The 15,778-nt window shown below is 40.6% G+C and overlaps 1 protein-coding gene across 2 annotated transcripts in view; it reads right to left on the bottom strand.

Moving 5' to 3' along the window:
- LOC136572664 (EF-hand calcium-binding domain-containing protein 6-like) overlaps positions 1–15,778 on the bottom strand; it is a 125,010-nt gene that overhangs the window by 26,531 nt on the left and 82,701 nt on the right. For both annotated transcript variants that reach the window (XM_066573463.1, XM_066573462.1), the window contains one exon: positions 4,984–5,083. In XM_066573463.1, coding sequence (XP_066429560.1) covers positions 4,984–5,083 — 100 coding nt within the window. The remainder of the gene's footprint in view (positions 1–4,983; positions 5,084–15,778) is intronic.

The following is a 15,778-nucleotide window of genomic DNA, read 5'->3' as shown; positions in this document are numbered from 1 at the left end:
TGTCGTGATACACTGGATGGGACTAATCATGGGGTCTCTGCTTTGCCACAATTTGTGAGGACACTCTGACTACCACTTTATATGAGGACATCTGGCTACTACTATTTATGGGGGGCATCCTATCTGGAGTAAATTCTATCTGCTACCTCTTATTATAAATGAAGAAAGCTCTGTTATGTATTTGCTATTCCCTGCTTTGTGCTGGGTTTGGAAAATAAATGATTAAACAAAAGGTTTGCTTTAGAGCAGATGGCAAACACCACCCAAAGATTATATACCAAATTGTTACAGCAGCCAACAATAACATACAGTATTTGCAATTACAGCAATTCAATGTTTTCTCAAATACTAGCCTGATAATATTGGTACACATGTCTAGGGTTAATAAATCAACACAGTCAACAAAAAAATTATAGTTTTCTTTTAAAACATTAAACTGTTGAATTTATTATTAAAGGGGTTGTCCCGCGAAAGCAAGTGGGGGTATACACTTCTGTATGGCCATATTAATGCACTTTGTAATATACATCGTGCATTAAATATGAGCCATACAGAAGTTATTCCACTTACCTGCTCCGTTGCTAGCGTCCTCGTCTCCATGGTGCCGTCTAATTTCAGCGTCTAATCTCCCGATTAGACGCGCTTGCGCAGTCCGGTCTTCTCCCTTCTGAATTGGGCCGCTAGTGCTGGAGAGCTGCTCCTCGTAGCTCCGCCCCGTCACGTGTGCCGATTCCAGCCAATCAGGAGGCTGGAATCGGCAATGGAACGCACAGAGCCCACGGTGCACCATGGGAGAAGACCTGGGTCCACCGTGGGTGAAGATCCCGGCGGCCATCTTCGCAAGGTAAGTAAGAAGTCACCGGAGCGCGGGGATTCGGGTAAGAACTATCCGTTTTGGTTTTTTTTTACCCCTGCATCGGGTTTGTCTCGCGCCGAACGGGGAGGCTATTGAAGAAAAAAAAACCGTTTCGGCGCGGGACAAACCCTTTAACTTTTAATTATTAATAACATCATGAAAATATATTAAAGTTACAAATGAAAATAAAAAATTACAGATGAAACATATAATTAAAATTAGGTGTATGACAAGATGTTTTTTATCATTGGCCTCAATAATCGTTACCTAATGAGCCAACAAACACATTGAAACAAGGTCCTGCCAGCTACAGGGAAGCCAGAAGATGGGCGCTGGATCTGACGGGATGTGAGCATGAGCTCTGTGTGTTTGTGGGGCTGCGTGCCCTGCATTTTTTCAAGTTGCCGCTGAGAGACCAACGGTCTGCATGGCAACTTGTAAACAATGCAGGGCCTGGTAACGCGAACGCAGAGCCCTGAACGCAATTGTAATTGCGTTAAATGGGTCTCCTATCTTTTCTATGTGCACTGCGTTCGTGTTAGACACTGAATGCCAACATGTCGCGTCTCCTTTTCTGGACGCGACCTTCGTGTGTTCAGCGCCGCCCTCCATCTGCATGTGGAGATGCTTTCATTTAGAAAGCATTGCCCACTGCCATCGCGTTAGACGCAAGCGTTCAGAGCCTGCGCCTAACGGGATGAACAAACGCATGTGGAAAGGGGCGGAAGACCCCACTTTTTCTGAGAGTCGTTTTGCCTGGAGCAAACCTTATTGGTGACAAAGGGTCACCTCACACTTTCCAAAAGCTTCTAGAACTTGTTTATAAGTTCATTAGTGCTGCGAGCAAAACTACATCCTGTACCAACACAAAGGAAAGGACAGAATGTAAAGAAGGAAAATATGGTCACTAGACCACAAGACACGATTCTGCTTTACAAAAATCAATATTATATCACCTTAAACTATCAATGTTACCGATATATCGGACATAACAATATCGATGAAAAGTATCGCCAAAGCATTAGCCATATATCGATATTTCAATATATCGGTTTTTGATGTCCCAACCTTACCCTTAGCCACAGTCTTCCCATTGTCTTGATGCTAGGCCTTTCTGTTACCTACCCAGACTATGCCGTTGCTCTTGAACAATTATTTAATTACACCATACTTAAAGGGAATATCCACCTTGCAACATTACTTTGATTTTTGCTTTTTTTAACACTAATAACTCCAAAACTCCAGAGCTCCATATCTACTACACAGGCATTAGAGTTAAGTTAAATAATTCTGGTTACCAGCATCCACCGCCAAGGTGAGCTTAGAAACATACTGCATACTGGTCAAACATTGAACTCAATTGTAAAACAGTATTCATTAAGTTTGTAAGCTCCTGCTACTGGTGACTGCAGGCAACCATATTTTTATCATCATTTAACCCCGTGGCTGTGCAGGAGCTCTGTATCTGAAAAACAACTAGTCCATCTAGTCCAGCCTGCTATCCTCCTGTGTTGTTGATCCAGATGAAGGCAAAAAAAAAAACAAGAGCAGGAGCCAATTAGCCCTTTTGGGGGAAAAATTCCTTCCCGACTTCCTAATGGCAATTAGACTAATCCCTGGACCAACCCCTAATAGTTCCTACCTGCCTGTATACACGGATTAACAATTAACCTAAGATTTATATCCTGCAATATCCTTCCTCTCCAGAAAGACATCAAGTCCCCTTTTAAACTCCTCTATGGATTTTGCCATCACCACATCCTCAGGCAGAGAGTTCCACAGTCTAACTGCTCTTACAGTAAAGAACCCTTTTCTGTGTTGGTGATGAAACCTGTTTTCCTCTAGATCTATATGCTGATCTGACTGGCCAGCACTAATCTTGTGGACAGCAATGGTCAATCAAAGCAGGTGTAGTGTCTTAGTACAATGATGTATCCTAACGCACAGGTAGCCAGAGAAGTGGTGAGGTTTGCTTTAAAAAAAAAAAAAACTTGTTGAAGAAAGATTATGTTAGGTATCATGTTTTAAGCAACTTTTAAATATATGAATTGTATGTGTTACAAGCTGTTACAATCAATTCAAATCATTTGAAAAATTTTATGCCCTATGTGTACACACAAATATTCTTTCAAAGGGGGTTTCCCATGACTTAAAATTGCTTCACAACCACTGTGTGTCTTTCCTGATTGCTGCTGACCAAGACATGTGACTGCTGCAGCCAATCACTAGTCCCAGCAGTGACCTTCTATAGCCAGTGATTGGCTGCAGCAGTCACATGCCCTGGTCAGCAGCAATCAGGAAGGACACAGTGGATGTGAAGCAATTTTAAATCATGGGAAAACCCCTTTAATATATTTTCTTTAAAAATAAATGTATTAAAGGGGTTGTCCCGCGGCAGCAAGTGGGTCTATACACTTCTGTATGGCCATATTAATGCACTTTGTAATGTACATTGTGCATTAATTATGAGCCATACAGAAGTTACAAGAAGTTTTTCACTTACCTGCTCCGTTGCTAGCGTCCTCGTTCCCATGGAGCCGACTAATTTTCGCCGTCTAATGGCCAAATTAGCCGCGCTTGCGCAGTCCGGGTCTTCTTCTGTTCTCAATGGGGCTCCGTGGGGCTCCGTGTAGCTCCGTGTAGCTCCGCCCCGTCACATGCCGATTCCAGCCAATCAGGAGGCTGGAATCGGCAATGGACCGCACAGAAGCCCTGCGGTCCACGGAGGGAGAAGATCCCGGCGGCCATCTTCATCAGGTAAGTAAGAAGTCACCGGAGCGCGGGGATTCAGGTAAGCACTCTCCGGTGTTCTTTTTTAACCCCTGCATCGGGGTTGTCTCGCGCCGAACGGGGGGGGGGGGGGGGGGGTTTGAAAAAAAACAAAAACCCGTTTCGGCGCGGGACAACCCCTTTAATATCAGTTAGCAAACTGATGAATTTCCCTTAGATCGAATTCACATGTGCAGAAATACACCATGTGTTACATTTCACTTATTTACATGCAGTGAAAAGAAACTATTGATTTCAATGGGTTTAATCACATCTGCATATTTTTCAATGAAAACAAAGCAGCATGTCCTTATTTGGTCTATATTACGGACCAAAATAGGTCATAGAAGTGAATGGGAATGCGCAAATATCCAGTGAATACACATGAAACATGTGTATTCAATGTGTATTTGCACATAGAAACAATAGTCCCTTCTCGAAGGGCTGAAATACGCCCCAAATAAGCGATTTTTGATTTGTGAATACATGTCTAATAAGCTGCATATGCATGGACCGAAAAACGCTACATCTATGTGAATGAGCTCTTAAGCTGTACTTACATGGGTGAGTGCAATGTAGTTCAGGTAAAAACTGACCGTTTCACCTGCAATTTCACAGCGATTTTCCTGCATGCATTGTTTTTTTTAAGATAAAAACATGCGATTTGCATCAAATTTACTTGCTGAATAAAAAAATGACAAGTGCTTCCAGTAGTAAAGTGCTTGAAGAACACATTGCACTTGCATGCAAATCTAAAATGTAGCTACCATCCAGCCTACGCACATGCGAGATGCAGTCATTTATGGGGAAAATTTACTACGCCCAGCATTTACGACACCAGGCTTAGTATGATCTCCCCGACGCACTATGCACTTCACGCCTTTCCACGTATTCCGTGCATTCTCAGCACATCTGTGCGTCTTTAGATAAATATATTCCATATCTGACCTGGCGTACATTTCTGGTATAATTTACACCAGTTTCTGGCATAAATTTATACATAAATCTGTCGGTTCAGGGCGGCCTCGAAAAGTAGCAAAGGCAGCGTAGAGAGAAGAAAGGTTGCAAATTTTTGCGCAAATACCCCATTGCGCAAAAAGTTACGATTTTATTTTTTACATCAGTTTCTGGCACAAACTATTTTTATAAATATGCCCTATGTGTACAAAAAAGAAACGGTAATGTTTGACACTGGACTGTAAGTTTTGCCTTTTGTATGCCAATCTAGTATAACATAGGGATACAGTATTCATATCTAATATGTCTGTATAACATTTCATACCGTGGTCGAAATATATCATGTTATCACATATATTCCCAAGTACTCTTCTCCTCGCAAGAACATGAATACCATTTACCTGCTCTGGTGTTCTCCCAGGGCCAGGTCTATGCTCCATATCCTCTTCAAATGCTGAGCTCCCTTCTGATCGTTGGTCAAAAAGACTTGGCACTCCCTGTCTATAAAGTGAAAATATTGTTTGAAAAATCATGTCTTTAAAATAAAATGGAAGTAAAATGAACTATATTACAAGAATTACAGCTTCTAAATCCTACCTGCTCCTCTTAGTGCACAAAACTTTAATTTCATCTAGGCATCAGGATACTAATTACAAACGACTGCCCTGTTGATACTGAGTCCCCGTGGTATTAGGGAAAATATTCCCCCAAGTATTCTCCCTTTACTGTAGATGGTGAAGAATTAGGTACTCTTTTGTATGTCTTCTGGTCCTGTCACCTCCTTGGCTAAAGGTCCATTCTATAACTTATCAGATAACCTCAGATCACTGAGTCTTCCTTCTCCATCCCTCTGCAGAAATATAGATGCTCCTTTTTCAGACATCTCCTCAATGGTGCTAAGGAATGTATGCTGGCTGGCTGGAAATCATTTTCTCCACCAACTATCTTTTTCATTAGTCTGCCCTAGTCACGGAGATAACTGGTATGGAAAACTTGACAACTTCCAGAAAGAAAGACTCCTTTATTGTTTATAAAATGTATTTTTCTTGTTGTTAAAGGGGTTGTCCCGCGCCGAAACGGGTTTTTTTTTTTTCAACCCCCCCCTTCCCGTTCGGCGCGAGACAACCCCGATGCAGGGGTTAAAAAAGAACACCGCACAGCGCTTACCTGAATCCCTGCCCTCCGGTGACTTCTTACTTACCTGCTGAAGATGGCCGCCGGGATCTTCTCCCTCGGTGGACCGCAGGGCTTCTGTGCGGTCCATTGCCGATTCCAGCCTCCTGATTGGCTGGAATCGGCACGTGACGGGGCGGAGCTACACGGAGCTACACGGAGCCCCATTGAGAAAAGGAGAAGACCCGGACTGCGCAAGCGCGTCTAATTTGGCCATTAGACGCTGAAAATTAGACGGGCACCATGGAGACGAGGACGCCAGCAACGGAACAGGTAAGTGAATAACTTTTGATAACTTCTGTATGGCTCATAATTAATGCACAATGTACATTACAAAGTGCATTAATATGGCCATACAGAAGTGTATAGACCCACTTTGTTTCGCGGGACAACCCCTTTAAGACCTAATCATTTCTAACATTTCCATCATCAGGTGTACCTTGTACCCACCCTTCTCTTTCTCCTAACTGTGCTCAATCATTGAGCTTAAATATTTCAGCAAATATGTTGAGTTCTGGATGTAGTTTTAGAGGTCCAGTCCTGAACCAATCTGGAAGAATGGTGTAATGAAGCAAGCGCAGTCAAGTAACAGTCCAGGTTGGCACACAAATAAGCGCTAAGAGATTGCAATGTAAGGTAGCAATGAACAAGACTAAAGATAGAAAGCTTAATAATCTGGGAAGAAGTGCAAGGGCAAGGTTTATATGAGGCTATAGAGTGTGGGCAAACAGATCCAGAACAGGATTGGTAAAGACTCAGAGCATACCTTGGTCAATCTAGACACTGAATAGGTCAGTAATCAGTGCTGTTACCTAAACGGGACAGTCTCTAGGACAGAATGCTGACAGAATGACTACTTGCCAAAAAAAACACATCAAAGTCACTGTTTGTCATATTTGTAAAATTGTGTTTCCGATATAACAAAAGACATCGTTATTTCCTACACTGTTACCCCAAGATCTTGATTGTTTGTTTATTATATTGTGTAAACCATTTTATTTTCTGTTTAAACTGTTGAAAACTGATGCAAAGGTAAAGGAACGGGGAGTCTGGGAAGGTATTTTTTATTCTCACCCAGTCTCCCATTCCTGTGCTATGTCCCTGCAAACTTGGCATGCACAAATAGCTTGACTCTTTTCAGACGGCTCTGTGTGCGCACTGTCCCATAAGGATGAATGAAACAATCCATAGCAAATAGCAAAAGTCAGATATAATAAATCATATAATAACGACGTTGATCATGTAATTATTGTTTAATATGGGGATACGTCAGTACTATAATAATAATACTAAAAATAAAACTTGATATACTGCAGTGGCAGAACGTTCTGCAGTGATATACAATCAGTGGAAACAACATAAAACGACAATAAAACAAACGAATGGCACCACAAAATGAAAAAAAAACACAGACAGGGCTCGAGGCATGAAGCTGCCTCCAAGTATGGTAGCTTAAAAATACAATACACATGAAATTGTGACCTTGGCCTTTAGCTGTATTCTGCTGTGACAGGATAAAAAAGAAATGTTGAAGAAATTACATATATAGATAAAAATGATACTGTATAGACAGGTTATATGGTGCTCGCAGTTTCCTGCTGCATGGGACCCCATGATTTGTTCTTAGTCTAGTTCAAAAAACATACAGTAGGGTCATTCTTCCATGACAATCAATAGCAAAAGTACTGTATAGCCGTGCAGTAGAAATAGAGGTGTACCCTAATGAGCTTTATCTCCGCTTCACTGAGCAATACAGACGCCTTGACAAGGCCAAATGTGAGGCTTTTGTCCGGAGGAATGGCAGGCACTTTGCATCCCTTTAAAAAGCAAGAAGGCCTTTCCGAGTTCTGATGAGTGATGTGGATTTTGAGGGCGATCCTGGGTCATACAGAACTAATCAAGCGAAAACAATACCCAAAATTTGCCTGACAGACACCAAGTATCTGAGGACTGTATCAAAAAGACTTAGGAATTGACAAACACACAGCCAGTGCCAAAGCATCAAATCTTAAAGGTGGCAGGATTAAAATTATTTATTCATTGTTAATTTATTTATTTATGTATGTGCAAATATCCTGCAGGTGCTGAGGGGACTCTGAAAAGAGGCGGTTTTCGAGCCAGGGCTAAAATGTTGGTCCATTTAACTCATTCTTTTCCTTAAGGCGATCAAAACATTGGCATTTATGAAGCATAGGGAAGTTAAAAAAAAGTATTGTAAATAATTGTAAAGGATTGGGGACTTAGTCAAGACTGTTGGGCGGAGAGGCCATTAGGGTATTAGCTGTTCAGTGTCCAGCAAATTAGCAAATGAATGCTTATGTCAATACAAGAATAATCCCTATGTGACTTAACGTATAGAAAAGTGGCCACTGAGTTCTGGCCATTTACTGCCAAGATTGGTATCTTATTACTTTTGAGCAATAATCAACCAGGGTCTTTTATCGTATAGATAAATGCTGCTATTACACACCATTCTAATTAATGATTATATTAACAGCAGCAAGTGCACACGTCTACATGTTGACAACTCACACAACACATCTGAATCTGACTCATACTGCTTACGCCAAATTCTGTCCCTTCCCATATTAGAGAAACTTCAACTCATCAGAACAGAATAGAGTTATCTAGTCCTGGATAGGCCAGTTTTGGTTCTCACCTGTCCAATGGAGTTGTGCTAATCCTTTTAGTAGCATATATCGCCACCTGGATGTTGCTAGCTCTATAGATCACCATTTTTCCTCCACCTAGATGGATGGTCGCACGTCTGTAACCCACGCCCAGGCCAGAAGTTTGGTAAAGCTCAATAAATCCATATTTTATTTTGGCACATTAACAGAAAGCATAATACAATCTTCATACTATTATCATATGTCAGAGTCACACATGTATTTATTTATATATATTTCTATCTAGGTATGTATGCTGGAGGCCATGAAAAATTGGCTATAACTCCAAGACTAATGAACACATTTTAATGAAATTTCATCAAAACATCCAATGAGACCAAGGACAATCAGGAGCTCCTCATAACATTTTCATCTTCAGCTAAAGGCTTCATTTGCACAGTAAATTGCTATTAAGTAGCTGAGTAGCTACTTAATAGTTTAAGCAAAATGATCGCTTAAAGCTGTCACTCAAACTATCGTTTGAGTGATCATCGCTCCGTGTAAATGGGCTTTAAGTCTTGTCTAATTAAATTTGTGAAGAAATGTAAAGTCAGAAAGTCGTGTATTCAGAAATTTGTATGGAAACTAGAAATGACAGGAGCACTATTGGACATGCATGGTGGAGGCAGGCCGAAAATGCCGCAAAGAAATGGTTAGAACGTTAGAAGACAGATTGTTGGCTTTTCCAAAAAGTCTTTACACAAATTGGCTCAGCAGTTTGGGACATTCAAGAGCATGTACTGAAGAGCTGCAAAGAAAGCTCGACCTCATTCATACCGAATGACTGTGGTGCATGAACTGAAAGGTCCAGATAAAAACAAACACCTTGTGTACTGCCATTGGTTTGAAGAATTTGTTGCTGACATTCTGAATATTTTTGATGTCACAAGGTTTACAGATGAAGCATGTGGGCAACTGAAAATCATGCTTTATCCTGAAAAAATTGGCATATGGTGCATGATACCACAGCGATGGATAATTGGCACCATCTTTGACAGAACTGTGACTAATGCGATATTTGTGGAGATTTTCCACATAGTTGTTAATTGATAATGATGAGGAACAAATTAGTACTGGCTAATTAATAGGATAGGATGACCAGCCAAACATCCAATGCCACCATGCCTGAGATTCAATCATTTTTTGGGGATCAAATTATTTCTGAGGGACGGTGGTCACTTGATTTAACCCCGCTGGACATTTTTTTGTGGAGCCTCCTTAAAGTGGAAGGTCTACTGGAGCAAGCTATAAACTATTCAGGAACTGGAAAGGAACATCGCACAAGAAATTGCTGCAGTGACATGAGACATGCTTAGAACACTCAGCATGTGGAACATGACGTTCAGGAGTACTTGCCTGCAAATGGGGATATGTTTTTATGACATTTGACCAAATGTCACTAAAATGACTTCATTAGGGGTTGGATTTGTGGTCAATTCTTCTGGACCTTCAGCAAGTGGGACAACCTGTGTGTATATGTGTGTGTATATATGGACTGGTTTACGTGTATTATTGCAAGTTTATTTTTCTTTAAGGGACTGATGAACTTACAGCCTAACTGATTTCCTAAGTTAAAGGGGTTTTCCAGGGAGAAAACTATTTGATGAACTATTCTCAGGATAGGTCAACAATAGTGGATCGTCTGGGGTCTGTTGCTCGGGCCCCCAACCGATCAGCTGATTGTGTGCCCCTGCATGTCGAAATTACACAGAGGTCAGAGCAGAAGTCTCTGCCCCAACTTCTGTGAAGTGGCGCTTGTAACTGCAGGCAGTATTGTTCCTTGAAAACCTCTTTAACTGCTGAAATGTAGGCAAGTAAAAGTTGGGTTACGGTATGCTTAGAATTTGGAACATGTAATACATTTAATGTACGGGTAATGCTTCCCTTAATTTACTTTATTTTATATTTAAACCATAACACTAGTTCAACATATACATTAGGGTTATGACAAAATATTAATTTTCCTGATGTTGCATTTCATGAACTTTTGCCTACATGTTAGTTTTCTGCTGTTATTTTCTTTTGGTCATGTAAAAACCTCCTATACCGAATATCATTTCATTTTTGCCATATACTGCAAATAACAACAAATAATAGGTGCAGAGGTTTTTTTTTACAATTTAACATCGTTTGCCACCACAGGCTTTCAAATTTGAAAAAAAATGTGAAAAAAGTCTTAACCCTAATATACATATCAGGCAGGTATGCTCACAGTGCCTCAGGTGTGCCCGACTGCCATTTTTATTTTATAACATATATTTGAAATGTTACGTTTTCTGATTGACAAAGAAAGCTGAAGTAGGTGAAAATGATGCATCGTGTAAGACCAGAACTAGTAGGTCTCTTTTTATGATAATAAATTATGTGATCTAGATATACAGAACACTGCAAATAATTATTCACTGTGAAATGATCTAGAAAGAGGAGTCATAGCTGTAAGAAGCATCATGACTGTCTGGGACAGATAGAAAATGTTACAATGCTCGCACTCGCCTAAGGTGGAACCTCTGCTGCTGCAATTAGCTTGGTGCTGACTGACCAGGCAGTGAGTTTAAGAAACAATTTGGTTCTTTACATAAATTAGACAACCCCTTTATAGGTGAAGGGCATCTTAATGGATCAACGGCTCCCCCGTGATGTAAAATAACAAATCAGCTGCTACCTCTCTCCACTCCCCGCTCGTCCCCCACCGGCAGCCTTAGGTCTCTGTTGTGCTATTTACAGGTTGCAGTCAGCCTGTGACATCCTATAACCCTGCTACTGCAGCCAATGACAGTGCTCAGCAGTTTTAACTGAACACTGTCATTGGCTGCAGTGGCTTGTTTGGAGATGGCTCAGGCTGACTGTAGACTGTAAAGATGATGTCACCAGGGAAACCTGCCGGTGGTGCACAAGCAGGAAGTAGGGAGACGTGAGTATCAGCTGGTGTGTTTTTTTACATAACTTGGACAACCCCTTTAAGCTACTTGATACTAAAGGAGCATCGTGAAGATATAAAGTAAATGGATGTTTCAGAATAACCAACTGCAGAGTTGCCAACTATTTGCAAATTCGTACATTTTTTTTATTTGAAGCTGGGGATAAAAATGCTGGTTGTTATACAGTTCACAGTTAATGCTGACAATATATAGAGCTATAGATATGCATAATACATATAATATACACATGCAAGGTGCATTCAAGTTCTAAGGCCTCCTAATTTTTCTCTTGGGAATAGGAGCAGATAGAAACATGGGACACATTTTAAAAGACATGGGCATTCTTTAGGGATGAGTGGAACAGATTATCCAGTGTACAAAGTGTACAAAAAATGGTGACTTTTACGTAAATAAATAAGCACGTAGTCATCAGTTTTCTTCACTAGTATAGAATGACACCCATCGACATTCATCGTCAGTTGAGGGAGACATGCAGTGAAGGTGTCATGGACGTTAAAATGGTACGTTTGTGCTGCAATAGTTCAAAGGCTGAACGTTGTGTGAGAATGAACTAAAAGAGCATCAGCCACACACCAAACGGTCCAAAAACATGATTAAGCGGGTGAAGCAAGTGGTTATAGAGGACCACCAATTGACTGTGGAAGATACTGCCTGCAAAGTCAGCATTTCCAAAGGATCTGTGCACACCATCCTGCTTAATGACCCGAAGATGCAGAAGGTTTTCTCCAGGAGAGTGCTGTGAATGCTGACCAGCGATCACAAGACAATGGCAATGTTTCAGGCAATTTTGACATATTATGATAGCAAGAATGATGCCTTCGTTCTGTCAAATGTCATAATGGATAAGACATGGATGAAGAACACTTTCCATGGTCGCACAGTTTCCAGTCATGCTGCTCTTGCATTAACAATTTGTCATAGACCCTTAAATAAGCATTCACAGTTGCCATGCAATTGTGGCATCTATGTTGTGAAAAATGTATACGTCAAGAAGGAGATTATGTTGAGTAGTAACAATGCTTTCAGCTTTCTGAGGTAAGTAGTTTTTTTAATTAAAAAATTAGGAAACCTTAGGACTTGAATGCTCCTCGCATAATCTTTATCATTCCCTATAACTTTCCCATTTTTCTGTAAAAAAAAGTTTGTTGTCCGTGCTACTTTTTAAAAATAATTTCTCCTGAAATATAAAAATTCATGTTGACAACCCAGGCCAATGGTCAATACCAGGCAGGTGATCACTGGTGGGCAGAAGTAACAGGCAAGATACTAGCCAGAAGATGAACACAAGGTCAATATGAATGAGTCCAGCAAGGAACGTGACTGGTATCAATCTGAAGTTCAAGATATAGCTGAAGGTTGCAACCAGAAATCACGATATACAACCCAAGTTAAATACACTATAATCATCAGTTACCGATGATCGAGACGCTATCTACAGAAAATTCTAAAAATTCAGATTTGATTAGGACCAGACTAAGGTCACTTATGGAAAAACACTGTATGCCAGAGTATTTTCACTATTAAAAATCATTTTAAGATACCCAATAACAGATGTGACCAAAAAGCAACAGTGAAGGCAAGTAGAATCAATCGCTGGTCAATCAATTTATTACCTAATTCAAGGTAAGACAATGTCCATATGGTAGTCTTATAGTCAGTAGCTCTTTTAAAACTTTCCAGTAAGAGTACACATTCGGCGCACATCTGTCTTGAAGATTCATCAGCCATTATGGCATGATAACGGTTTCAAACAACCGAAATCACCAGTTGTTCTTGTAGTACATAGATGTATTATAAGAACAACATATCCACTCTGAGGGCAATTTTACTCTTTGGCTGTACTGCCACAAGAGTGCTTTGTCCATAGACAATGACTGTGGCAGTGAGCATACAGAGAATGAGCATTCTGCTGCTGACCTAAGGCAGCGTCTCAGTGGGGTTTCCATGTACAATGTGACCCTGCGGGACAAGCAACACAAGAACTCAACAGGACACAGGATGAGGCTGAAACTGATACTTAGATGCTTTCTCAAAAGAAGTCTACTATGGGGTTCACCAATCAACATTGGTGGATATTGTTTCCATTTCTGTTAGTAATGTTTTAATTTACAATTTGAAATATTAAAACTACGAAGTTTTGAGTTACATTGTTAAAATGATTAAACATGAGGCCGGTGAATGTAACAGCTGTAGAGCACAGACAGAAGTGTACCTGTGTACTGCTTCCTAAAACGGGCTTATGGTCCCGCATAATAAGCTCCTCTACCTGGTTTAAAAACTGCAGTTTTCACTTATGATTCAGTACCTGTAACCCAATTTACTTAAAGCAAGAGGTTATACACATTCAGGAAAGGACCACTACTACCTGCCCTGTTCATTTAGAATAGATGTACTGCAGGATAGGTTAGAGTAAATCAAATAATTTGTCTTGTTGTTTCCACTATTTATAAAATGTTATGGAGCTATGATGTGATCATGTTTTAAAATTTTACTTTATTTAGACATGGACAAAAAAAAAAAAACGACGGGCAAGAAGTGGTACAACACAACAAACTAAGCATTACTCCCCAGTGATGTCTCCCCCCATCGGAGTGCACAGTGCAGCCACTCCAGTCCCGGGTGCTCCTGAAGCGGTCATGTGTTGATTATTGTTCACGTGAATGCTATAGCAAATCACTGGCTTCAGCAGTCACATGCAATTCATGGCAGTATCATCATTGAGGCCAGTGATTGTGTTACGTCTGAACCAGATGCTAAATCACCTCGCCCGGATTAGATGTAAAATTGTCTGACGGGATGGATATATACTTAGTATAGAACTCTGATAACAGAACCATATAAAATGTAACTAAAAGGGGAAAAGGAAATTTTACCCTAGCACAGTAAAATAGTAAAATCCTGCCTAAAAGCAGAGCAATCACCTTGATGAGGGTGGCCCTAGTACAGAACCTAGATAATAAAAGGGAGATCACAGTTTACAGATGTAAATACAACAAGCCTCAGCAGAACTATGAAGAATATGTAATCTGAAACAAACTGCATCAAAAACAGTGATGTAACTGACTGATGATTTTAGCAAGAACGTGGACCGGATCAGAACATCTAGTAGAGGAATAACCAGTGCCCTCTGAAAGGAGGGGCCGGAATTTATATACTGCAAAAAAGGCTGATTGGCCAGCTGGGGAACCAATTTCCCCACCGACGAATCAGTCCCCACAGCATCAGACCGTTGTTTAAACATTGGTGCAGAGTGCTGAATGACAAGGCACATGCGCTGATGCCATGGTCACATGGGCCAGACTGATGTTGTGATGTTAACCCAAATATGCCTCTATGTCATGGCATTTGTGGTGAGACAGATTGGCTGCAGAGGTCACTTGAAGAATAAACAGCACTTGGCCATTGCAGGTGGTGGGACATCTTACTGGAGAGCGCTGATCAGTTTGGTTTTTTTGTCCCATTTCCTATCCATGAAATATTTTTTAGTCTTGGAAAACCTGGTTTAAATGGGGTTTGCTTTTTTGGGCAGCTTGTTTTCCTAGATGAATCTTATGATGATTAGCTAATTACAGACCGGCTTGTTGAAAGGTCTCCATCAATCAGTTGTACTCTGTAGAGGGATTCAGTTTCCCCACAATGCCAGTGCAGGGAAAGTGAAGCATTACATGGTGCACACTGACATCAATGAGCTGGGGGTGCAATATATGGACATGCTCTGTCTTCCAGAGTAAGACACTCTTTGTAGCTGCTCTTACCTCTGCCTAATAAGATATTTGAAAATAGGTTGTCTAAACAAAAACTTAAAGTACTTTTCGACAGAACGATTATTGATCAAAAAATCTTTCAAATGAGCAAATGTGAACAATAATCGTTTGGTCTAAGCTTAAGCCAACGACCAAATGCCGGACGATAACCGGTCACTTTTCGTTCATCATTGATTTTATGCAGGCATAAAAATCATCGTTGGCTCGTTCACTTATCGTTAAGTTTAAATAGCCATTGTTTAGTCCTTCTCATTGACTTATACAGTGACTATGAAAGACTAAACGATTCTCGTTTGAAAGAACCAATGATGTTATCTGCATGTCTAAACAGGCTGCACAAGAGTAAACAAGCTAGCGATGATGTCACTCGCTCATTTGCCTGTTCAAACGATAATCAGCTCATCCAAAAGAACCCTTAAACTGAAGAGTAGGTCAGTATAAATAACAAATTTAAGCAAGTAGCCAAATACTCTTCTTGGGGGGAAAATGCAAACTTTGCAGTTAACAGATTTAATGTTTGAAAGGAGATCATCATCCACAGTAATTGCATTAATGTCTTGCATGGAACAAAATGGTCTACAATCGTCAACTTGTTTCCAAAGCAATAAGCTATCTCCTGAAGTATCTGCAGAGATACGAATCCTGGCTATG

This window comes from Eleutherodactylus coqui, chromosome 7 (genome assembly GCF_035609145.1).
Source record: "Eleutherodactylus coqui strain aEleCoq1 chromosome 7, aEleCoq1.hap1, whole genome shotgun sequence".
Classification (NCBI taxonomy): Eukaryota; Metazoa; Chordata; class Amphibia; order Anura; family Eleutherodactylidae; genus Eleutherodactylus; species Eleutherodactylus coqui.
This window is presented reverse-complemented; position numbering and strand designations above follow the sequence as displayed.